This window comes from Gossypium arboreum, chromosome 3 (genome assembly GCF_025698485.1).
Source record: "Gossypium arboreum isolate Shixiya-1 chromosome 3, ASM2569848v2, whole genome shotgun sequence".
Lineage (NCBI taxonomy): Eukaryota > Viridiplantae > Streptophyta > Magnoliopsida > Malvales > Malvaceae > Gossypium > Gossypium arboreum.
In genome coordinates, this window is record NC_069072.1 from 50,776,979 (window position 1) to 50,804,567 (window position 27,589).

Here is a 27,589-nt window from a genome sequence, read left to right on the forward strand (position 1 = left end):
CTCTTCTTTGAATCCTATGACTCAAAAGCCACTTTCCTCCTTTTTTTAATCAGCTCTTTGGCCTTACAGGCTCTTTCAACAAGTGCTACAAATTCTTGCAACTCTAAGATGCTAACAGATACTCAAATATCTTCATTGAGGTCGTCCTCAAACCTCTTACACATGGTAGCTTTTGTAGACATGCACTCCCGCACATACTTGCTAAGCCTCACAAACTCACGTTCATATTCCGTCACTGATATTCGGCCTTGCTTTAGCTCTAGGAATTCCTTCCTCTTTTGGTCTATGAATCTTTGGCTAATATACATTTTCCAGAATTCCCACGTGATCCTCTTTCTCGGTACGATGGACACGAGAGTGTTCCACCAGTGATAAGTCGAATCTCATAGAAGCGACACTGTGCATTTCACGCACTCTTCAAGTGTGCATGATAGTTCATCAAATACCCTAATGGTATTTTCTAGGCAAAACTCTGCTCTCTCCAGGTCATCATCTATGCTAGCCCAGAATTCCTCGGCCCCTTGTTTCCGGATCTTGTCTACCGGAGGTTTCTCTCTTCTAAACATGTCCGCGCCTTGTAGAGCTACTGGGGCATACTGAGGAATTGGAGGAGGTGGGGGAGGTGGAGTGTTCGGATTCGCACGAACAAACTCCATGTACCAAGCATCCATAATTCGGAGATAGGCTTCTCTAGCCCCTCCGCCTTGGCCTATAGTCACGGGCTCACTCTCAACTGGTGCGGTCCCTTCAGCGGAAGCTGGCGCATTACTTTTCACGTCATCTGCCGTGGCTCTCTCAGGATCCATTTACTATATGAAAACATAATTTATAATCGTCAGAAATCGTCACACTATCAACATACAGTTATGGCATGTATAGCTAGACTCGTACTCTCGCTAGGTTAGTCCTAGAACTGACTAAACCATATCTCGATACCACTAAATGTAACACCTTATACCAGTAACCCACGCTGGGGAGGAGTACAAGGCATTACCTAACTTGATCTCATGCACACAACCAATCTCAAGTCACCGGGACTCGATTCAAACTTAAAACATTTTCAATATCGACCTTAAACTTCTTATTATGGGCCTATGAGCCTCAAATCGACCGTTGAAAACCATTTAGGACTATGTCAGGTCCTTAAACCAACTATAAAAATTTTGTCCTTAAAATAGGGCACACACTCGTGTGGAAGGGCAAACGCCTGTGTGACCAACTCGACATGGTCATACTGATGGCCCATATGGCTCACACAGCCTAAGCACCCTAGGACACGCCCGTGTCCCACACCCGTGTAGAATTAATTTCTAATTCACACCTATAAGGGTTTTCACACGGCCAGACACACGCCCGTGTCATTGGCCCATGTCCCTCACACGGCCACGACATGCCCGTGTGCAAAAATATGGATATTCTGTTCTGACGACAGCGTGCTTATAATGACACATGGCTGAGACACACAGCCATGTCTCTGCCCGTGTGTTTATTACCACGCATACTGACTTGAAATTTTTACGTGCAAGGGACACAAACTGGGCTACACACCCATGGGGCAGACCGTGTGAACAATATAAGGCTATTTATGAAGCCTCATTGTCACCCTTACATATATAGATCTATACAAATACCCACCAATATTGAAACCAGTATAACTCCTATAACTAAATCAGCCATAATAGACATTCATTCAACCATGCACCTTTCATAAACTCAAAATGAATATTAACTATCCTTCAATGCTTAATACCAATTAAAAGGTTTCTGTCTTGAGCCAACACATTTGACCAATTCTCAAAGACACAAAATAATAAAGTCTAAGTCCTATACATGCCATATTCAAAAATATAAATCCAACTATACCGAGTGCTTCGGTTGATAGCGTGATCGATATCTCTGACTTTTGGAATCCTTGAACTAGTTAGGCGGCACTGTAAGGAAATGGAAAGGAAAGGGAGTAAGCATAAAAGCTTAGTAAGTTGCATATAAGTAAGTACACAACAACAACATTTTATCAATGATCCACATGCTCATAATACCAAGGTAGGCAGAGGCATAACTTACTCATTACCATCCATACTAGTCACATATTGTTCAATGAGTTCACATCTTATACGTACCACTAAGGTACCTGTACCACTCACAATACAGTTATACTTTCCTCATTAGCTTAAGAATATAACGTTCACCGTTGAACCATTTGGAACTCTACCGAATATTCATTAAGCCTCAGACGTGGGTAAGGTGTCGATGCCATGTCCCAGACATGGTCTTACACTGGCTCTTATCTCAAGTCGATGCCATGTCCGAGACATGGTTTTACACTGACTGTCATCTTGTAGCAGATGCATGTCCCAGACATGTCTTACACTAGCTCTCGTCTCAATGCCGATGCCATGTCCCAACATGGTCTTACACTGGCTCTCATAATGTGGCCGATGCATGTCCTAGACATGTCTTACACTAGCTCACAAACAAATGACCCAAACGTCATGGCATGAATATCCAATTTACTTCTTAAGGTTACAATGGAATTTCCACTATCTCAATTATCCTTATACATTCTCAATTTCACAACCAAACAATTCATGCTATATTAACTTAATACAATTCAATACATACATTAACAACGTAGTTCTATTATTTATATACAACTTACCTCGAATTACAAAATGTGACTACTAGTCAATTTAGTCGATTTGTTTGGCTTTCCCCCGGTCTAGGCTCGAATTCGGTATTTATTGATCTATAATAGCAAAACGCACTCATTTAATCACTAAGTAAGTTTAAGCAATTAAAAATTCACATCTTCGTTAAAATGACCATTTTGCCCCTAAACTTTGGCAAAATGACCATTTTACCCCTATGCTCGAAAATCGATTTTTATCAAATTTCTTCGTATCTTAAACTAATATGAACTCTTTTTACTATTATATCAACCCAAATTCTTTCTATTTCACACATTTATCACTTATTTTACAACTTGTGCAAAATGGTCCCTTTAGGTGTTTTCCTGATAACACCTTTTACAAAAGTTGTCTATTACACAACTAAGACTCATATTATTTCATAAAATTTTAGAAAACACCCTAAATTCTCTCATGGAAAAACCCTAGACCTTCAACCATTTTGCAAGATATACCCCTCATTTGAAAGGTCATGTTTCAAAGGTCTCAAAAATACAAAAATCATCAACAAAGGACATGGAAATCACTTACTTGTGAGTGCTTCAAGTTGCTGAAAATTTTAAGCTCTCAAAGCCCCTCCAATGGCTAATTTTTGGTGGAGAAAAGAGATGAGTAAGGGATGATATCATCCTTCTTTATTTTATTTCTATTTTAGTCAAAATTGGTCACCTAACCCAACAAATTTTAAAAATTTGACCACATATGTCTCCTATGGCCGGCCACTCTATTTCTAGGGGTCTAATTTCCCTTTAAAATCCCTCAATTTTGCTTCTCTAATAACATAACAACTTTAGCTATCAAAATAGAACTTTTGCACTTTATGCGATTTAGTCCTTTTTCTCAATTTTGCTCACAAACGTAAAAATTAACTCACCAAATTTTTCATGTATTATTATAAACATGCTATGAATCCAAAATAATAATAAAATAATTTCTCTAACTTTGGATTTTTGGTCCCGAGACCACTATTCCAACTAGCCCCAAAATCGGGTTGTTACATTTAAGATGTCAAAAAAATAAGGTACAAGGTTGGCCTTCTCAGGTTTCTACTTAACGGCTCAAAGGATTTAACAACAACGATAGAGTCAAATACCAGAATATATTCCCAACATAACAAACAAGAGTTGAATGAAATCCTATTAGCATACTTTAACACAAGTTAAATGGGGAAAAAAATGAATTTTTATTCCGTGGAGGCTCACCGGTGGAAGATCACCTGAAATGGGGGAAAAATGAAAAAAAGAAAGAGAGTGACTGAGAGCACCTTACCTTGAAGATCTTGAAGAAAATGGAAGGAAAATATAAAAAGAACCATAGAGAAGATGGAAGGAAAATAAAAAAGAAATAGGGAGAAGAGAAATGAAGAAGAAACGTGAAAAATGGTAAGGACAAAAAAGTAATTTATTAGTGTAATGCCCCGTACCCGAGACAATCGCCAGAGTCGAACACGAGGTGTTAACAGACTTAATTCATTACTTAAACAGCTCAAACAATTTATTTTTAAAATTTCCAGTCAAGCTAGTAATCTGTGTCACAGTCGCTTAAAAATTCATATCTCGAGTTCCAAAACTCAAAAACCAATTCCATAATTTTTTCCTGAAACTAATACTCATATATATATTTACTAATTTTTTTCTATAATTTTTGGTCAAGCCAATTAGTACAGTTTATTAGTTAAAGTCTCCCCTGTTTCAGGGTTCGACTGCTCTGACCTCTATATATCACGAATCAGATATATCTCTGTATAGAATTTCAATGACTATGAAGTTTGTTTCTCTTAAAACTATACTCAATAAGGAATCTGTACATATAAATAATGACTTCTAATTATTTTTTAAAATTTATGATGAATTTTAAAGTCGAACAGGGGATCCAGAAATCACTCGGACTGTTTCACAAAATTCAAATATCTCATAAAATATAATTTATATACTGTTTTGTTCAATCCATATGAAAATAGACTAATTAAGATTAAATTTAATAACTTTATCATTATTTAATTCCATTTTACTATTTTAGTGATTTTCAAATTTACATCACTTCTTCTTTGTCGATTCATTTTATGGCAAATTTCACTTTACTAAGGATTTTCATGGACTAAATAGCATTTTAAACATACATAACATCAAATATGACTTAGATTGGCCATTCCAATGGCTAATCATTTACAAACCCTTTTCTTACCAAACCATAGCCATATCATAAGATCAATTACACAAAGTGAGTGTTTTGCCATACATGCCACATTCAAAATACACAAGCCATTTTACCAATTTAAGCCTTCGGATAGTGTGAACGAGTCTTCGACCTATCCCGATTCTCAAGCTGACTTGTCAAAACTATAATGAAAGAAAAGGAGGGAGTAAGCACAAATTCTTAGTAAGTTCACATGCAAATAGCAAGTAACATAATCACACAATCTCACATAAAACATCATTTGCATAAACAACACCAAGACATCCATGTTTCATTTACATTTAATATCTTCCTACGATTTCATCATACCAAGTTTTCAACCCGAAGGTTTAAGCACATACCTGTCAAATTTTCTCATTTACCACACTTACCAACATGTCACCTTCGTTTTAGGCCTTCTTCTTATTCACGTAAGATTCACCCATTGAACACATCGGAATATAATTCGAATACACGGATTTCATGAACGTAAGTGTTATACCCGCAGCTAGACAAACTCAATAGCCTGCGGAACTTATGTAGCCAAGCTACTATGTAACCTGCCCATAAGTGAACTCGGACTCAACTCAACGAGCTCGGGCGTTCGCATCCATAAGTGAACTCGGACTCAACTCAACGAGTTCGGATGCCTAGTTACATCTCACGAACTCGGACTCAACTCAACGAGTTCGGAACTCAACCATCCTAGTGACATGTCACTTGTATTATAATCTATTCCCAAGGTTCAAACGGGCGTTTTCCTCGATCACACATCTTTGCCGTCTTCCACGGAATATCGAAATCGATACTTCGATAATAGTTCATACTCATCAAGTAATTCACATAATTACATATTATTCAACAATAACCACAAAGCATAATATTTCATGATAATAATCAGCATCATATCATATAAACAACATTAAATTGCTTAAAATGACAATTATGTTACTACATTTACACATGAACTTACCTCGGTACAAAATTATTAGCAATCGAGCCTATTCTTCGCCAACTTTGTTTTTCCCTCGATCGCGACTTGAATCTCGTTTCTCTTGATCTATAATGCCAAATTAATCTTATTTAATACATACATTCATCAAAACAGCATTTAATACGAACTTTGGCAAAATTACATTTTTGCCCCTAAACTTTTGCATAATTACACTTTTGCCCCTAGGCTCGGGAATTAAAATTCATCCCTTATTCTTATGTTTTATGACATGCTGATCATTTTTCCCTTCTATTGTAACATCAAATTCACACTCTAACATGTACTTATGACTATTAGGTATTTTTACCGATTAAGCCCTTTTACTCGTTTTCGCTTAAAACCGAGTAGTACAAGTTGTCTAACATAATTTAAAACCTCATACTCTATTATAAAACACCAAAATACACAAATTTCACCTATGGGTATTTTTCCAAATATGAACCCTAGGTTGAATTATTGCTAGCATAAGCTTAATCAAGCTAAAGGATTCCAAAAGCGTAAAGAACATTAAAAGCAGACTTGGAATCACTTACTATGGAGCTTGAAAGGTTGAAACAAACCCTAACCATGGAGAACCCTTGAAATTTCGGCCTAATGAAGAAGATGGACAAAAATTGGCTTTTAATTTTGTTTTTAATTCATTTTAATAACTAAATGACCAAAATGCCCTTACTACTAAACTTTCCAAAAATTCCATCCATGTCCAATTTTTGTCCATAGACTTAGAAATTGGTCAAATTGCTATTTAAGACCTCCTCATTAATATTCCAAAACAATTTCATACTAAAAACTCCTAGAATGCAAGTTTTGCAAATTATTCGATTTAGTCCCTGATTTAAATTGAAGCACTTTAGGCATAGGATTTCATTACAAAATTTTCACACAATCATGCAATCATATCATAAACATCAAAATAATTATAAAATAATTATTTCTATCTAGAATTTGTGGTCACGAAACCACTATTCCGATTAGGCCCTAATTCGAGATATTGCAATTAGCCATAAGCACTTTCGTCCTTGAAAAAGTTAAAAAAATTCAACTTTTTAAAAGGACTTCTTAAATGGGTTTTTTTAAGTTCAACTGAAGTTTGTTTAGTAAACAAGGCCTAAATATGTTATTATACCAGTTAGACCAAGTCATAATTTTCGTTAACTCTTTAGTGAAGATTGATCAAAATAGAAATGTGTAATATCCTGATTTTGGGCCTAATCGGAATAGTGGTTTCGTGACCACAAAATCCGAGATATAAATAATTATTTTATGATTATTTTAAGGTCTATGATATGATTGCATGATTGTGTGAAAATTTCGTGAAGAAATTTTATGCATAAAGTGCTTAATTTGAAATTTGGGACTAAATTGAATAAATTGCAAAACTTGTGTTCTAGAAGTATTTTGCATAAAATTGAATTAGATTATTAATTAGAGGTCCTTAAAGAGTAATTTTACCAATTTCTAAGTCTATGGACAAAATTGGACATGGATGGAATTTTGGAAAGTTTAGTAGTAAGGGCATTTTGGTCATTTAGGGTAAAATGAATTAAAATACAAAATTAAAAGCCAATTTTGCTCATCTTCAACCCCATGGCCGAATATAGCAAGGAGAAACCATGGCTAGGGTTTTCAAGCTTCCAAGCTCGATTGTAAGTCCGTTCTAGCCTCGTTTTTAATGATTTTTACGTTTTGGAGTCCCTAGCTCGATTTAGCTTATGCTAGCAATAATTTAACCTAGGGTTTATATTTGGAAAAATACCCATAGGTGAAATTTGTGTATTTTGGTGTTTTATGATAGAATATGAGGTTTTAAATTATGTTAGACAACTTATGCTACTCGGTTTTAAGTGAAAACGAGCAAAAGGGCTTAATCCAGAAAAATACCTAATAGTCATAAGTACATGTTAGAGTGAGAATTTGATGTTGCCATAGAAGGAAAAATGATCAGCATGTCATAAAACATAAGAAAATAGGCTGAATTTTAATTTACGAGCTTTGGGGCAAAAGTGTAAATATGCAAAAGTTTAGGGAAAATTGTAATTTTTCCAAAATATGATTTTAGGTCAATTTGAATAATGTGAGTCCTAATTAGACTATATTTTAAATGATAGAGCAAGGAAAACTGAAATTCGGGCTAAAATGGGGAAAATACCAAGTTGTGGATTTAAATGGTAAAATAGCCATTTTAGATACGAGGTAAGTTCATGTGTAAATAATGTAGCATAATTGTTATTTTTAAGTTATTGATGTTAAATATATGATATGCTGATTTTATCATGAAATATATGCTTTGTGGTTATTTTCAATAAAATGCAAGATATGTGTATTATCTGTTAAATATAAAGTGCTACCGAGTATTGGTTTCGGTATTTTACTAAGATGGCAAGGATATGTGTTCGAGGAAAATCCCGTTTGAACCTTAGGAATAGATTAGGATACAAGTGACATGTCACTAGGATGGTTGAGCATCCGAACTCGTCGAGTTGAGTCCGAGTTCACTTATGGATGCGAGCGTCCGAACTCGTTGAGTTGAGTCCGAGTTCGTGAGATGTAACTAGGCATCCGAACTCGTTGAGTTGAGTCCGAGTTCACTTATGGATGCGAACGCCTGAGCTCGTTGAGTTGAGTCCGAGTTCACTTATGGGCGGTTACATGGTAGCTTGGCTACATATGTGGCACTTATGTGCAAACTTTCCATGTATCCGAATTATATTCATGTGTTCAACGGGTAAAGTTCTACTCAAATGGAGGAATACTCAAGATGAAAGGGACGTATTGGTAAGTGTTGTGAAATGGATAATTTGAACAGGTATGTACTTAACCCTCGGGTTGAAAACTCGATATAACAACAATATGGTAAGATGATAAATGAAAAGGTGATATGAATGTCTTGGTGATGATTATGCAAATGATGTTTTATGTTTGCTTATATGGTTATGTTACTTGCTATTTGCATGTGAGCTTACTAAGCATTTATGCTTACTCCTCCTTTTCATTCCTTGTAGTGTTGACAAGCCAGCTCGAAATCGGAAGCGGTCGGAGGCACGCCACACTATCCGTATACCATCTTGGCATAATGGCTTGTATATTTTGAGTATGGCATGTATAGCATTATAATCATTTTGTATGTATTGTCTTATGATATGGTTATTGAGTGGTATGGAAATAGAAATGCTTGGTAATGATTAGCCATTGGAATGGCTAATCATGATCATATTTGGTATTATGTATGTCAAATTGCTAGCTAATCCATGGAAACCATGAAATAGGTAAAATTTACCATGAAATAGATTCAGACAGCAGCAGTGACGTGAGTTTAAAAAAATCACTAAAAATAGTAGAAATGGAATTAAATAATGAATAAGTTATGAAATCGAAGTTTGATGAGTCTATTTTCATATGGAATAAGCGAAACAGGTATATGAGCTATATTTTATGAGATGTTTAAATTTTTGTGAAACAGGGCCAGAGCGATTTCTGGATCCCCTGTTCTGAATTTGGAAATTCACCATAAATTTTACAAAGATAATTAGAAGTCATGCTTCATATGTACAGATTCCTTATTGAGTCTAGTTTTATTAGAGATAAACGGCATAGTCATTGAAGCTCTGTACAGGGAGATATCTGATTCGTAATACACAGAGGTCAGAGTAGTTGAACCCTGAAATAGGGAGACTTTAACTAATAAACTGTACTAATTGGCCCAACCAAAATTCTAGAAAAAATTAGTAGATATATATATGAGTCTAGTTTCAGGAAAAATTTACGGAATTGGATTTCGAGTTTCGTAACTCGAGATATGATTTTTAAAGCGACTGTGATGCAGTTAGCCAGCTTGTCTGGAAATTTTAAAATGAATTGTATGAGCTGTTTAATTAATGAATTAAGTCCGTTAACACCTCGTGTTCGACTCGAAACGGTCTCGGTGCGGGTGTTGCATTTAGTGGTATCAGAGCAGGTTTAGTCGGTTCTCGGACTAACCTAGCATGTGTAAAAGTTTAGCTATACATGCCACTGATCTGTGATAGTGTGATATCTTCCGACGCGTATGAGTACCGTCTTATTTAGACAGGGTACTCTCCAACCGAGCTGTGCCGACCATGTTCACGGTTATGTGAAGGTATTTGAGTAAATTTATGATTATGATAAGTCTCGGTTCAGAAAAGTATGAATAAAAGTTTATGATACATATGTGATAATATGTGAGATGAAAGTTCATGTTGTGATAAATATCCATATTTGCTTAATGCTCATACGATGTAGTGTATGTGGCTTACTTGATAAGATGAACGGAATAAATAGAAAGTAGTAGAGGTATGAATAAAGGTCATAATATCATAATACGAATCAAAATGTCCTTGTCTTGATTGGACGTTGAATGTTGATGAATGTTAATGATATACAATTTTTTTATGAGATAAAGGATTATAATGAAATGAACTTATCTATGTTAAATTGTTGGACTGAATTGTATGATTGTAATGATATGTACATGATGATGCACAAAATGAAAGTTGTGATTGTGATGCAAATATCTATGTTTGTTTGGCCTTATATAATGTCATGAGCATGAATTAATTTAATTAATTGAATGGATAAGTAAAGTGTCTAGAAAACATAGAATGTATGCATAAGTATATTGTCTAAATAGGACAATAGGAAAATTGGTGTAAGCCAACATGAATGAATGACATGATTTTGATGATGTTACTATGATGATGGAAGTTGTGTCATATGTGTATGTATAAGAAAGTCGAGTCGAGGTCCTACAACCCTCCCCTTACCAAAGTGGTACTTATAATGGAATTTCATGAGATTTGTATTGAATAAGTTTTCGGTTGAGAACCCAAAGAGTTCAAGTGATAGAATAATTATAAGTATGATCCGAGATTGAAAATGAGCTGATAAGTAAAGTCGAGCGAAAAGTATCGGATTGACATAAAAATTATTGGAGTTATGCACTGTCCTAGTTAGAAAAGGAATTCTCCTTGGTAAATCGAATTACTCAAGTGCAAGGTCGAGAAGAGTGTAAATCGAAATTTATTCAGAATTGGCCTTTTTTAGTGAATGGTTTAATATGAAATTTGTGACGGCAGAACTAGTTGGGGAAATGATATTTCAAATGTGAATTATCTGAGTGTGACAGTTATGACCGGACAGATTTAGCAGTCTCTTTTGAGATGTTCTATGTGTTCACCCATTCTCAGAAATATTTCTATGGCTATTGATCTTCTGAAGAAATTCTTGTTATATGGGAATGTCTTCTAATTTTGGTGTTGGATGAAAGCATTGGTAGTCCTGATGGTTTATAATTTATATTGCTCTATTTCATTGGGTATTCTATTTCATTTCGTCGATAAGAATTGATGAGAGAATTCATATGATATTATGATTCTGTTTCTTCTACTTGATGCTTCATCGATATATATGTATGGGAAGATATATTGATCTTGTTATATTTGATTTCATGGGATTAAATGATGTTTTCTTTTGGACTTTCTTTCTTTGAGGAATTATCGGGTATTCTGTATTTTCTCTATGAATTTGGTTTTCGATTCTCCCAAGCATAGTATCGTATCTTGGGTTTCTTTATCCCGGATCTCTTTATTCGGATTTCTTTATTCGGGTTTCTCTATCTTGGATTTCTTTATTCAGTTTTCTTGTTATCTTTGTTCCATAATTTGTCAATTATGACTCATGTTCAAGTCGTTCTTCATTCGTGATAATCATGTCAAATATGACTATACTTCTAATTTGATCTTGGTAATGTGGTGATTTTAGTATTGGGATTTTTTCTAATTTCGTAAGGATTTGACATCGATGAAAGGCATAGGTGATAAAAGCGCGAGTTTTAGTCGGTATGGTAAATTATTTATTTGAAAGATTTCATGTGACAATTATGTCGATTATTTTCCCAAGTTTGATAATAGAATTTCATTTTGTACAGATCAAAGAGTAAATAGTTTGAACGAGAAGTCTATATTTAATAGAAAGAGTTGAATATTAGTTTAAGTCACTACGAATGATAAGGTTTCCATCTTGTGAAAGCTGAAAAGTTTATTACATGTTGACAGAGTTCGGATAGATGAGAATATTGGTAACCGAAGCGTCTGAACTAGACTAGTCTACATTGAGCAAAGACTTCCTGACTTTCAGTAATGTATTGTTGTATGAATTGTGATGTGTTTCAAGACAGTGAGGTAATGTGATAGTTTAGAGCATCCGATGTTACATAAAATCGGAGTTGTTAAAGGGTTAAAGCCGAGCATTGGGATCTATCAAAATTATCCTTGTCAATGTTGATATTGGGATGGAAATGAGAAGGATTATTCTTGAGGCCATATCAGAATTATTTCTATGGCGGAAAGAGGAAAATGTGATGTATCCTATTGTTAAATGTTTGGCGAGATCTATAAATCACATCTGTATTGAATGAATTCCTACTCATCGATTCATGGAATTTCGTGTCTCTTTAATTGTCGGATTTCTTGGAATTCGGTCTCCATTAAATCAAGTTGAGATCCGGTTTTATGTCATGATATCATGGGAAATTGAGAAGGGTTGAAAATTTAAGAACAGTTGAGAGTTGAGACTGTAAGCTTTTAGATCATATGAGAAATTGAAGAGATGTATTGGAGGTACAGTCTAAGTGCAAGTTCTTGACACCAAATATGAGATTAAAAGTGAAGACCACTTTTACGGTAAGATTTTCGGGGACGAAAATCCACGAAGGGGGAGAGTTGTAATATCCCGATTTTGGGCCTAATCGAATAGTGGTTTCGTGACCACAAAATCCGAGATATAAATAATTATTTTATGATTATTTTAAGGTCTATGATATGATTGCATGATTGTGTGAAAATTTCGTGAAGAAATTTTATGCATAAAGTGCTTAATTTGAAATTTGGGACTAAATTGAATAAATTGCAAAACTTGTGTTCTAGAAGTATTTTGCATAAAATTGAATTAGATTATTAATTAGAGGTCCTTAAAGAGTAATTTTACCAATTTCTAAGTCTATGGACAAAAATTGGACATGGATGGAATTTTGGAAAGTTTAGTAGTAAGGGCATTTTGGTCATTTAGGGTAAAATGAATTAAAATACAAAATTAAAGCCAATTTTGCTCATCTTCAACCCCATGGCCGAATATAGCAAGGAGAAACCATGGCTAGGGTTTTCAAGCTTCCAAGCTCGATTGTAAGTCCGTTCTAGCCTCGTTTTAATGATTTTTACGTTTTGGAGTCCCTAGCTCGATTTAGCTTATGCTAGCAATAATTTAACCTAGGGTTTATATTTGGAAAAATACCCATAGGTGAAATTTGTGTATTTTGGTGTTTTGTGATAGAATATGAGGTTTTAAATTATGTTAGACAACTTATGCTACTCGGTTTTAAGTGAAAACGAGCAAAAGGGCTTAATCGGTAAAAATACCTAATAGTCATAAGTACATGTTAGAGTGAGAATTTGATGTTGCCATAGAAGGAAAAATGATCAGCATGTCATAAAACATAAGAAAATAGGCTGAATTTTAATTTACGAGCTTTGGGGCAAAAGTGTAAATATGCAAAAGTTTAGGGAAAAATTGTAATTTTTCCAAAATATGATTTTGGGTCAATTTGAATAATGTGAGTCCTAATTAGACTATATTTTAAATGATAGAGCAAGGAAAACTGAAATTGGGCTAAAATGGGGAAAATACCAAGTTGTGGATTTAAATGGTAAAATAGCCATTTTCAGATACGAGGTAAGTTCATGTGTAAATAATGTAGCATAATTGTTATTTTTAAGTTATTGATGTTAAATATATGATATGCTGATTTTATCATGAAATATATGCTTTGTGGTTATTTTCAATAAAATGCAAGATATGTGTATTATCATTAAATATAAAGTGCTACCGAGTATTGGTTTCGGTATTTTACGGAAGATGGCAAGGATATGTGTTCGAGGAAAATCCCGTTTGAACCTTAGGAATAGATTAGGATACAAGTGACATGTCACTAGGATGGTTGAGCATCCGAACTCGTCGAGTTGAGTCCGAGTTCACTTATGAATGCGAGCGTCCGAACTCGTTGAGTTGAGTCCGAGTTCGTGAGATGTAACTAGGCATCCGAACTCGTTGAGTTGAGTCCAAGTTCACTTATGGATGCGAACGCCCGAGCTCGTTGAGTTGAGTCCGAGTTCACTTATGGGCGGGTTACATGGTAGCTTGGCTACATATGTGGCACTTATGTGCAAACTTTCCATGTATCCGAATTATATTCGATGTGTTCAACGGGTAAAGTTCTACTCAAATGGAGGAATACTCAAGATGAAAGGGACGATTGGTAAGTGTTGTGAAATGGATAATTTGAACAGGTATGTACTTAACCCTCGGGTTGAAAACTCGATATAACAACAATATGGTAAGATGATAAATGAAAAGGTGATATGAATGTCTTGGTGATGATTATGCAAATGATGTTTTATGTTTGCTTATATGGTTATGTTACTTGCTATTTGCATGTGAGCTTACTAAGCATTTATGCTTACTCCTCCTTTTCATTCCTTGTAGTGTTGACAAGCCAGCTCGGAAATCGGAAACGGTCGGAGGCACGCTCACACTATCCGTATACCATCTTGGCATAATGGCTTGTATATTTTGAGTATGGCATGTATAGCATTATAATCATTTTGTATGTATTGTCTTATGATATGGTTATTGAGTGGTATGGAAATAGAAATGCTTGGTAATGATTAGCCATTGGAATGGCTAATCATGATCATATTTGGTATTATGTATGTCAAATTGCTAGCTAATCCATGGAAACCATGAAATAGGTAAAATTTACCATAAAATAGATTCAGACAGCAGCAGTGACGTGAGTTTAAAAATCACTAAAAATAGTAGAAATGGAATTAAATAATGAATAAGTTATGGAATCGAAGTTTGATGAGTCTATTTTCATATGGAATAAGCGAAACAGGTATATGAGCTATATTTTATGAGATGTTTAAATTTTTGTGAAACAGGGCCAGAGCGATTTCTGGATCCCTGTTCTGAATTTGGAAATTCACCATAAATTTTACAAAGATAATTAGAAGTCATGCTTCATATGTACAGATTCCTTATTGAGTCTAGTTTTATTAGAGATAAACGGCATAGTCATTGAAGCTCTGTACAGGAGATATCTGATTCGTAATACACAGAGGTCAGAGTAGTTGAACCCTGAAATAGGGAGACTTTAACTAATAAACTGTACTAATTGGCCCAACCAAAATTCTAGAAAAAATTAGTAGATATATATATGAGTCTAGTTTCAGGAAAAATTTACGAATTGGATTTCGAGTTTCGTAACTCGAGATATGATTTTTAAAGCGACTGTGATGCAGTTAGCCAGCTTGTCTGGAAATTTTAAAATGAATTGTATGAGCTGTTTAATTAATGAATTAAGTCCGTTAACACCTCGTGTTCGACTCCGAAAACGGTCTCGGGTACGGGGTGTTACAAAATGATTTAAAATATTAGTGACGAACTTGAAAATTTTTATAATTTAGTGATCAAAACAAAAACAAACTAATAGTTTGATGACTGGTTGACACTAAATTTTAATTAGTTTTAAGTGGTTTTATATGTTGGCCTGGATTTGCTAATTCAAATAAACATTTAGGTTGGTTAAAAAAATTCTCGGTACACTGATAATTGAAATAAAATTGAAAGTTATCACGATTGAATGAAAGCAATACGAAGCTTGTTGTTGTTTTTGTTAATTTTGAAATAAGTTTAATTGAGGATTCTCCTTAGAGAGAAATTTAGAAAAACGGAAATTGGAAAAGAATACATAATATGGAGGCTTCAAATTCATATAGGAAAAATGTACAATAAAAATTCTTGAAATCATTAGTCATATGGAGGCTTCAAATTCACATTTTGATGTTCGACTATGTAACAATAAATTAAAGAATAAATAATAAAGTTCATAAATATACCAATCTTAAAAAATAAAAAGTAATAAATGAGAGGTGATTGCGAAAATCTCTTTAGTCTAGTGGCAAGAGTATGTTGTAAGTATAAGAATTTGAATTTAATCCCAAATAATTCATTCTCCTTTTTCAACAAGTATCAAAATAAATAAATAATTGGAAGGTAATTCTATGCATTGGAAGTTGTTAATGATGATTTTAAATAATTTAGAACTTTTGAATTATAGGTTTCTTTCTTTTGTAAATTTCTATTATTATTGGTTATATCCGTATGTAATAGTTGATTTCACTTGTATTAGCTAGAATATGATGTATTGGTCAATATTAAAAATTAATTTTAAAATAATATTAATTTTAAATTTATTATTTATTATTTATTTTTACCAAAAATAATTTTAAAATATATTTTAACTTTAACTTATTTATTATTTGTTAATTTCATTATGAATTGTTATATGCATAGAATGGAATAACTTTATTATTTAATTCATGGATGATTTTTCTTGTTTATTTTAAGTTTGTTTAGTGATGAGTTGTATTTGTGAAGTTTATAAAATAATATTTTACATAATTGACGAGTATTTTATTTTTATTTTTGGCATCTTAAATTTATATAAATGAAATTTAAACTCATGACACCAATATTTTTAATTATTTTTACCACTTGAACCAAAATTTTATTTTTATAAGTATTTTATATTTGAGATTTATTTAACCTCATTGTTTAATATTTTTAAATATTTTTATACATATACATAAAACATTTTACAAAAATAATGATATATTCAAAACGGTACTTAATCCCTAAACACTTAAATACTTTTCCTAAATTTAGATATTTTATATATACATACATCAAATGTTCTATAAAAATAACTATATATTTAAAACGATGCACTAAAATAAATCAATATTCATATATATTATTATCAATAGAAAACAATATATCCACTAATAAAATATCCACTCCCTTAAACAAAAATCATAAAATATATAACATTATAAAAAGGTTTTCTAGGGTGATATATAAAATGAAAGTAAAATAATAAATAAGGAGAAAACAATCAGGAACATTTAGAAAGAAAAAGAAAAAAAAAAGGCTTTTAAAAGAGATCCGCTCCACTTGTGCAAACCATGATCTCTCATTGTACAAAGTAAAACAGAGGGTACAGACACCGATATCTTATTTTCTAACTATCTTTTGTTTTATCTTTGAGCTTTGATATCTCCCTTTTCAGGCTAATGTTTACCTTCATTTTCAACCCTTTGATTATCCCTCGGGAACCACAAAATTATAATCCTACCGTTGGGGATATTTTCTGCGTGTCCAGTATCCATTTTAAGGTACATTTATGAACAATTTAGAGTCTATTTAGTATTGTTGATAAAATATATATTTTTAAGATAAAAATATTTTTAAATAAATTATTTTGGAAAGAAAAAATTGCTTCTCTCAAATAGAAATTAATTCTAAAGCATTTTCTTTCACAAATTGAAAATGATTTTTTCAAAAGTGTTTTTTATAAAATATTTATTTATATTGATAAAATATAATAGTAGCATTAGAACATTCATTTTGAAATAAAATATTTGTTGCTTGCCCTTTTAACTCATATTGACCGGGCTGCACTTTCCTTTGTCCTCTATATAGCTCTTTCCTGCTTCCCTCCCTCCCCTCATCCTTCTCTCTCTCTCTCTCTCTTTGTCTTCAAAGCAACTATACTTTTCCCTGTCCTGCTGCAATGGCTGAGCAGATGCCTTTAAAGCGCGCAAGAGAAGAAACCCAGAGTTCAGATGAAGAAACAAAGCGCCATAAGTCATATAATCACATACTCTCTTTGCTTGAAGCTGAAGAGGATGAGCCAAACCAAGACCTGTCTTCTCTCCTCACAACTTTGCAACAGGAACTTTCGTCTGACTCCGTCTTAGGTGACCCCCTTCCTTACCCAACATCAGCCGCCTTAGATGCTGACCAAAAAAACCCCAGGCCTAACACCACAGCAGAAGCTACCAACACCATCACCGGCAGCTTAGAAGATGAGGATATTCAGGATGATAAAGAGCAAGTCATACGCCATTTGCTTGAAGCTTCTGATGATGAGCTTGGGATTCCAAATAGGGAAGGTGGTTTTGATGTTGGAGTTTTTGAGTTTGAACAAGGTTGTAACAATGGTGGAAATGGGCTTGCTTTATGTGATAGGTTGTGGGAACTTGAAGACGAGGCTGCTAATTATTATACTTTGTTGCAGTCTGAACTTTTCCTGTAGTTATGGCTGGTGAATGGGCCTTCTGTAAGGATGATAATAGGAAGCGGAAAGAAATGGTAGGGGTAATAAGTAGGAAAAACAGGGAAACTGTGTGGAGTGTGGGATAAATTTTGAAAAATGAAGGCGTCTTTTTGGGTCATTTCATTATAGAATTCGCCCCTCTCGAAAATATTGAGACTTTCCCCTTGTTTATTTGGCCCTTGAAAATATTTGGTTCTTCAGAAAATTCAAATATCGACAAGGAAATGATTCGTATTTTTGTTTGTCCCGAATGTCCAAATTGCTCTATCCATTGTCGGTCGGTATTGATATGGGCTCCCCAACTTGTACGCAAGGACTAAAGTATAAGGATTCATGACTGATATTTTTTTTTAAAATTGAGCTATTATTACGCATTATGACAAATTCAATCTATTTTAGTTAAATTTAATCTACCTTTTAATAAAAAAATATTGATTAAATTATAAATTTGTAATAATATTCACCTACAACTCATATACCAATTTACTTGTATTTTATATATCATATATATTGCATCAATAGATAATTTAAAATATATAAAAATTAAAATTATAAGAATTATAAAAATTCAAAAATAAAATAAAATAATGTTAAGTGTAATGAATTGATATGTAAGTTAACATGTTAAAAAATTTAATGTTTTAATTAATATTTTTGTTAAATAAATTACAATTCAACTTTTTTAAAGATTAGTGATTTAGTTTTTTTAAGGTTGCCAATTAAATTTAACTCCAAAACAATTAAATTGACAAAAGCTTTAATGTTAATGGTTAAATTTGTCATGATGCAATAAATAATAAATTTAGAATATAAAGATGTGTTTAAAAATAACATATAATAAATAATAAAATATGCATTTTGAAACTAATTAATAATAAAATATTAAACTATACAATATTAAAATAAAAATTATAAGATTAAATTACAAGTAAAACGAAATTTAAATTCATAAATAAATCAAACTAGGAATATTAAATGAATACAATTGTCTATCATGATGATGTTATCAATCTTGAGTTAAAAGCGAGCTAATTTATAAATACAATTGTTTATCAATTTGTGAATACATCAGTTAAGAATATTAAATGAATACAATTATTTATTATGGTTTTGTTATAAATCTTGAGTTGGTGTCGAGCTAATTTGTGACACCAACTCAAGAAACAATATTATTAATGCTAAATTTTTATCATACCCATGATGTGAATGAATAGAAATATTTTTATTAAAAATATATTACAAATGATTAATATATTTTATATTAAAATATATTAAAATATATATTTTATATCAACAACATTATGGATTTGTTGGTTTTGTATTCGATTATTAAATAATGCTTTTCAGTTGTTTTATTTGAAAATTATATAAAAGTTCAAAAGATGAAAATACTCTCATAATACTATTAATTATCCTTTAAAATAAATGTATTTTAATAATTTTATAATTGAGTTAGACGACTTGACATGACATTAATTTAGTCACTACATTATATATATATATATATATATATGCAATTAATGAATGTAATAAAATGTGCATAATAAAATTAACATATATAAAATTATTAAGTTAAAGCATTGATTCAAAAATAATATAACTTATTTTAAATACGAAAGGACATTTAAATATTTTCTCTAACTAGATTCATATTTAGTTGGCTCATGACATCAAATTCATTTAAGATTTTAAGTAGTAATAATAATAATAAATTATTATTATTATTAATAACTTTAGCTTTTTGCTTTTACTTTTCGTTAAAGTATCTACTTTTAACCATAGTGGGAAGTTTCTCACTGTCACCATACGGCAAAAGCATCTTTCACGGGGCAAGTTTATATGCATTAAGCCGCTTACCATAACTAAACTTGTGATTCATGTAAATTTTTAGTTGGTAAGATATTTTATTATATCAATTAAAGATATTATATATATTACGGATTAAGTTTTTATATAAAATAAATAGGGAAGCACCTTGAATTTGACCTTGCAAAAAAATAATATTACATATAATTTTATATATAATTAATGTATTAGTTTATAAAAATTTGGAAATTATTTTAAAAATTGATTTCACAAAAATTTGAAAAGACTCATCAAAATTTTAAAAGGAATTATTTTATAAAATAAATTATTTTATATAAAATAAATAAATCTCTCATGGATCATTAAAACCCCAAAATCCCAAATTCTTTTATTTTCTTCCAACACTCATCACTTTTTTCTCAAAACTTTTAATTCCCCTACTTTTTAGAATTTTTACAAGACAGGAGTTAAGTTGTTCAATACTTCCAAGCTAATCTCCCAATTTGGTAAAAATTCTTCTTTTCTTTCATACATTATTGACAAATCTCTAGAAAATTAGGATTGTGGCTTTTCTTCTGATAAATTAAGATTTTTATGCAAGATGTAGTTTTTTTGGGTGGTCAAATTTTGCTATTAGACTCTATACTTTGCATAAGTTACAGATTTAGTACCTATACTTTGATTTGGTTATTTTCACACTACTAGAATTTGAAAATTTTAGTCCTGACCAAATGGTAACTATTAAGTTCATCAAGTTCTGTTATTTTCAAATTTTGATGTCTCAAACATATTATTATAACAGCCCGATTTTGGGCTAGTCAGAATAGTAGTCTCGGGACCACAAATCCAGAGTCGAATAAATTACTCCATTATTATTTTGATGATATATCATGATTATATGAACACATATAATATTTGGTGAAGTAATTTTAACGTTTGTGAGCCCAATTGCGAAAAAGGACTAAATCGCATAAAGTGCAAAAGTCCCGAATTGATAGCTAAAGGTGTCAAATAGCTAGGGAATAAATATTGGGGGCCTTTAAAGCGCAATTAGACCCTTAGAAATAGGGTGGCTGGCCAAAGGGGACAATGAATTGAAAATTTTCAATGTTAGGTAATTGATTTTTGACTTTTTGACTAAAGTAGAAATAAAATAATCAAAGGATGATATCATTTCTTTCAACTCTCCTTCTTCATTGATTTTACCAGCAAAAATAGGGCTTTTGGGAGCTTGAAATTTTAGCTACTTAGTTGACTCACAAGTAAGTGATTTCCATACCCTTTGTTGATGATTTTTGCACTTTTGAGACCATTGAAGCATGAGCTTTCAAATGAGGGTACTATTTTGTAAAATGATCAAGAGTGTAGGGTTTTTCCATGAAAGGGTTTGTAATTTTTGCTGATTTTTTATGGAAGAAAATAAATCTTGGGTGTGTTATGAACAACTTTTGTGAAAGGTGTTAGCATGAAAACACCTAAAAGGACTATATTGCATAAATTGTAAAATAGATGTTAAATATGTGAAATAGTAGGAATTTGGAGTTGCTATAAGAGTAAAAAAGGTTCGGCTAGGCTTAAGATAAGAAGAAATTTGATAAAAATCGATTTTCAAGCCTAGGGGCAAAATGGTCATTTTGTCAAAGTCTAGGGGCAAAATGGTCGTTTTACTAAAGATATGAATTTTCGATTGCCTAATTTTAATTAGTGACTAAATAAGTACATTTTTCTATTATAGATCAAGAAATATCGAATCTGAACCTAGACCGGGGGAAAGCCAAGCAAATCGACTAGATCGGCTAGTCACCACATTTTGTAATCCGACGTAAGTTGTATGTAAATAGTACAACTACATTAATAATATATGTATTTGAATTGTATTGAAATTATTATAGCATAAATTACTTGATTGTGGAAATGAGAAAATGTGATGAGAATAGAGATAGTGAAATTCCCGATTGAACCTTAAGAAATAAATCGGATATTCATGCCATGACGTTTGGGTCACTTGTTGTGAGCTAGTGTAAGACATGTCTAGAACATGCATCGACCACATTATGAGAGCCAGTGTAAGATCATGTCTTGGACATTGCATCAACATTGAGACGAGTGCTAGTGTAAGACATATCTGGGACATGCATCGGCCTCGAGACGTAAGCTAGTGTAAAACATGCCTGGGACATGCATCGGCTGCGAGATGTGTCAGTGTAAGACCATGTATAGGATATGGCATTGGCACAGATATGCTAGAACTTGTGTAAGACCATGTCTGGGATAGGCATCGGCACCTGACCCCATGTTTGCGGCTAAATGAGTATCCGATCATGTTCCAAATGGTTCAACGGTGAAAGTATGATTTAAGTTAACAAGGAAAGTATAACCGTGTTGTGAGTGGTACATGTACCTATATGGTATGTATGAAATGTGAGCTCAATATATGTTATATAAGGTGTATTGAATATTGATGAGTAAGTTCTGCTTATGCCACTTGTGTATTATGATACTTGTTGATGAATGGTAAAGTTATATTGTATATTCATTTATGTGCAACTTACTAAGCTTTATGCTTACTCCCACTCCCTTTCCATTTTCTTATAGTGTTGCCCATCTAGCTCAAGGATTGACGAAAGTCAGAGATATCAATCACACTATCAATCGAAGCATTCGATATAGTTTGATTTATATTTTTGAATATGGCATGTTTAGGGCATAGACTTTACTATTTTTGTGTCATTGAGAACTGACCAAATGTGTTAGCTTGGGTTGGAAACCCTTCATTTTGTATTAAGCCTTGAATGATGGCTAGCATTCGTTTTGATTTATATACATAGATGTTATTTTCATAGATAAGTGACATGCACAAATGGAATATTGTCTATTGTCACTGATTTGGTTGCATGAGATAGTCTTATAATAGTTTTGGTTGCTTTTGTGTAGGTTGTGTAAGCAAGGGTGGCAAAGAGGCTTGATAAATAGCCTTATATTGTCCACACGGGTAGACATACGGGCGTGTGTCTAGGCCGTGTGTGACACACGGTCTGCCCTTTGGGCGTATGGTCCGGTCGTATGTCCCCTGTACGTAAAATTTTCAAGTCAGTATGCATCGTAATAAACACACGGACAGAGACACGACCATGTGTCTCAGCCGTGTGAAGGACATGGCCTAGCACACGGGCGTGTGCCTTGGCTGTGTAACATTTTGGGGTTGCTGATGTTAGAAACAGAATGTCCATGTTTTTGCACACGGGATAGAACACGGGCGTGTCATGGCCGTGTGAAAGGCATGGGCCAGGGACATGGGCGTGTGCCAGGCCGTGTGAAAACTGCTGTAGGTATGCATTCAGAATTATTTCCACACGGGTAGAGGACACGGGCGTGTCCCTGTATTGCTTAGGCCGTGTGAGACAAACGGGCCATCAGCACGACCATGTTGAAGTGGCCACACGGCCAGGTTGCCCTTCCACACGGGCGTGTGCCCTATTTCAAAGACAAATTTTCTATAAATGGTTTAAGGACTCAGGTTGATCCTGAATAGTTTTCAATGGTCGATTTGGGGCTCGTAGGCCCATAATAAGAAGTTTAAAATAGAAATTGAAAGAGTTCTAAGTCTTACTGACTTGGGGAACGTTCGTGTGCATGAAATTGAGTTAGGTAATGCCTCGTATTCCGCTCTGGCTTGGGTTATAGGTATGGGGTGTTACAATTATCGCATGTGGAATGATATGTCAACTTGTTATTTCCACATATTACTCACAAAAAATCAATTAATATGTTTACGACTGTTGTTTGCATTAATACTAAAATTTTGAAATTCAAAAAATATAGTGACTAATAATGATCCAGTTAGAGAACATAGACTAAATCTACAACTTTACACATAATGCAGAAGTAATAAAAAAATTTAACCTAATAGATCTAATTGCTACCATTTAGCAATGTCTAAAATTTTAAAATTCAAAAAATACAAGGACTAAATTTGATCAAATTAAAATACAAGTACTAAATCCACAACTTACACAAAGTATAGGGTATAATAGCAGAATTTGACCCTTTTTTATTGAATGATTTTGGGATTATTGGTTTTGTATGAGATTCCTGACATCGTGATTGGGTTATAATTTTTAGAGATTGATTAATATAAATTCTTGAAGAAATTAGAATTGATTAATAAAAACCTTGAAGAAATTAGAATTGATTAAAAAAAATTAGCATATTGATTAAGCCATTGTTGTTGCTAGTGTGATTATTGTGAATCTTGTGTTTGAAAAATAGATATATTGCATTCTTATGACACCAAAAGACACTTAAGTGATGCTTGTTTTTGTGAATGAAAATTACTAGTGGTATGTTGGCTTTATGAAAACCTTTATGTGTTTAAGACTTAGATATGTTTGCTCTAAATGTTAACATGAATGGAAAAAATATTAAAAAAAAAAAAGCCTACAAGAAAAGTAAAGGAAGAATAATAAGAAAAAAAAATTTTACATTAGTTTATATGACTTTTATAAACATTTTAATATTTTTTTAAAAATTGACCCCACAATCTAAATTTCTTAGCTTCACCTCTATAAATAGTTAGAGAATTATAATGTATGTCAAATTTGACATGTATGATTGTTGATACAGTGATACAACAATGAGGGAATATGTAACACCCATAATAACCCACATCCATCGCCGGATTAGGGTTACGAGGCATTATCAACCAAAACACAGTCCAAAACAGTCATTCATTTCTGAACATAAAAATAAAATAAAATTATCTTCTTTATAAAAGTTTCACAACTAAAATAGCCACAAGTCAACAGTTCATATAAACCAGATATGCATATTTGCTTTCCAAAACCCAACCAAGTATAACCAAATATCTAATCAATGTTTCGAAGTAACAATATACATCAAGGCGTTTAGGTCATACATAAAAAAAAAATCCATGTTCGAACCAAATGTCTTCTTCAACTATGACATTTAACAACCAGAACTTAATTAAGATTATAACATTTCGTATATCTAGCATGTATCAAAACATTCACTTGTATACATTTAATTCCTTAGAATAATTACTAAACACATCATTTTGTAAACTAAAGCACATTCATTTATTAATCCTTTCTACATGAAACATTAACAATCATTACTAAATGGTCAAATATATTTCTTACTTATTATAAAGTTTCATGCGCATATTACTATATCAAAATAGACCATTTTCAAACACATATATCAAATAAAGGCATACAACTTATTAACCCACCAAAATGAGTCATTAACAACTATCATCAAATGGCCAAATATAACTTTTGAACCTATAAGTCTATGCACATTTTACCATTTCAATTTGAATCAATTGCAATCACTAATAATAAAACATAACATGCTTATTCGGTATTCTAGTAATCATATCTAGACATTATTATTATCAAATAACACATGCACAACCGATTCATTAATCAAATATTCGATTCTCAAGTTAAAACTCCTCTGATCAAATTAAAATTGTAACATCCCAAAATTGGGCCTAGTCGGAATAGTGGTTTCGGGACCGCAAATATGATATTAAAATATTTCTTTTATGATTATTATGAGGTCTAGGATATGAAAATAAGCATGTGCTAAAGTTTCATGAAGAAATTTTAAGTATAAGGTGTCCAATTGGAAATTAGGGACCAAATTGAATAAATTGCAAAAGTTGGGTTCTAGAAGTAATTAGTATGAAATTGCTATGGATTATTAATTAGGAGGCCTTAAATAGCAATTTACCCAATTTCTAAGTTTTTGGACAAAAATGGGCATGCATGGAAATTTTTGAAAGGTTATTAAGGAAGGGCATTTTGGTCATTTGGTAATAAATGAAATAAAAAGGGAAAAAGATAGCTAAAATCAGCTATCATCTTCTTTGTGTCTACCAAAATTCTCTATAGCCATAGCTAGGGTTTTGGTTCAACATTTCAAGCTTGATAGTAAGTATTCCCTAGCCTTGTTTTTGATGTTCTTTATGTTTTTAAGATCCTCGTAACATGTTCTCTCTATTTCTACCCATATTTCAAGCAAGGGTTCATGTTCAAAAATTTACCCATGCATGAGATGCTTGTGTTTTGATGATTTATGGTGGAATATGAGAGTTTAAAGGATAGTAAACAACTTTTACTAAGTAGTTTTCCATGGAAATGGCTTAAGGGACCATTTTGTAAAAGTTGTGAAAATGGTAGAAAAATGTGAAATGAAAGAAAATGTGGGCTACTATAAGCAAGAAAAATATTCGACTAGGCTTGGGTAACTTAGAAATTTCATGCATTTCATTATACGAGCCTTAGGACTAAATTGTAAAAAGTGTGAAAGGTTAGGGGCAAATTCGTCATTTTTCCTGGGGTGAGCCTTAAGCCGAAAATGAACAATGTGAGGTATTAGTAATTTATTTTTACTGATATAGACCCGGAGGAACCAATTTAGGAGGTCGATTGTAAAAAATAGAAGGTTCCAGAATAACCGAAATACGAACCCGAACAAATTACCAGATAAGTTCGTGTAACTCGAAGTAAACTCTTAATATACAAAAAATGTATATATTTGAACATATGACAATTTAGACACTCATTGCATGATAATCCATGAAATGTGGTAGTATAGTTTAAAAGAGAATTGAAATTTCCTGATTGAAATAAAAGGATATCTGATGGATTTCTCGAAATGAATTGAGGATAAAAAGATCTAGCCCAAATGGGTGTTTCTTTAGTGATCGAGCCTCTCGAAGAATAAATGTGCTGAAATGGATTTATCGTAGACAGGCAATCCGATTAGGGTCTGAATTTAGCCTGGACTGATAATTTAGATTTGAGCTCATTAGAGTACAAGTCATTGTAAGAGATTTAGCCTGGACTGGTAATCCCGACATTACTCTATAAGTTTACATTTTGGGGGATTTAACCTAGGCTAGTATTCCCGTTGTAGGAGCGAGGTTCACGAGAGTGCGTATTTAAAATGATCACTCACACAATTTGACGGTAAATGAAATATCCATCGAGATTTTGAGAAGTTCAATATGATTAAAATGAGGAACGGAAATAGAAATACTTGAAGTGATGAGCTCATCTAAGATTAATGTTTAATTGTATCAATATGAAACTAACATGATGATTGAGTGTATGTTATAGGGAAATTATACTATGCATGTTGGCATGAATATCTAATATGGTAGTAGTAATATGCTCGAAAAAAAAAAAGAAGAAGAAGAAAGAAAGAAAGAGCATATGTAATCAAAAGAAATAAATGTACAAAGAGCATCTGTGAACTCAAATGCAAAATAAGTTGGTGAATTTGAAGTTATTTATTCTGAAGGTTTGATGCAAGCTGAATTTAGGGTTTTTAGCCTAAATTTATCTATCTTTTACCCACCCCTAGCTTAGTTACGTACAACCTATTTAAAAGATATATTGATTCATATTTCTATACTGCCTACATTAGTGGAGAGAAATTGCTAAGTTCAACATATTAGAAATAAATTAAACTTAGTGATTGCAGTTTAGTATTAAATAAGGGAATAAAAATTAATTGGTAAGAATTAGCATATCTTTATTGAGAAAACATTTAGTCTTGTAACATCTCGAATTAGGGCCTAGTCGGAACAGTAGTTTTAAGACCACAAATCTGACATAGGAAAGTTTATTTTTATTTTATTTTTAT

General features: G+C 32.7%; 1 protein-coding gene across 1 annotated transcript; it reads left to right on the top strand.

Moving 5' to 3' along the window:
• Nucleotides 1-17,429: 17,429 nt before the first annotated feature.
• Nucleotides 17,430-18,462, top strand: LOC108478372 (uncharacterized). Its single transcript, XM_017780826.2, has one exon. It carries the CDS (start codon nucleotides 17,561-17,563, stop codon nucleotides 18,083-18,085), a length of 525 nt encoding a protein of 174 aa, XP_017636315.1. The 5' UTR covers nucleotides 17,430-17,560; the 3' UTR covers nucleotides 18,086-18,462.
• Nucleotides 18,463-27,589: the final 9,127 nt, after the last annotated feature.

Coding starts and splice junctions, on each gene's coding strand:
- LOC108478372 (XM_017780826.2), top strand. CDS start 17,561: ATGGCTGAGCAGATGCCTTTAAAGCGCGCAAGAGAAGAAACCCAGAGT.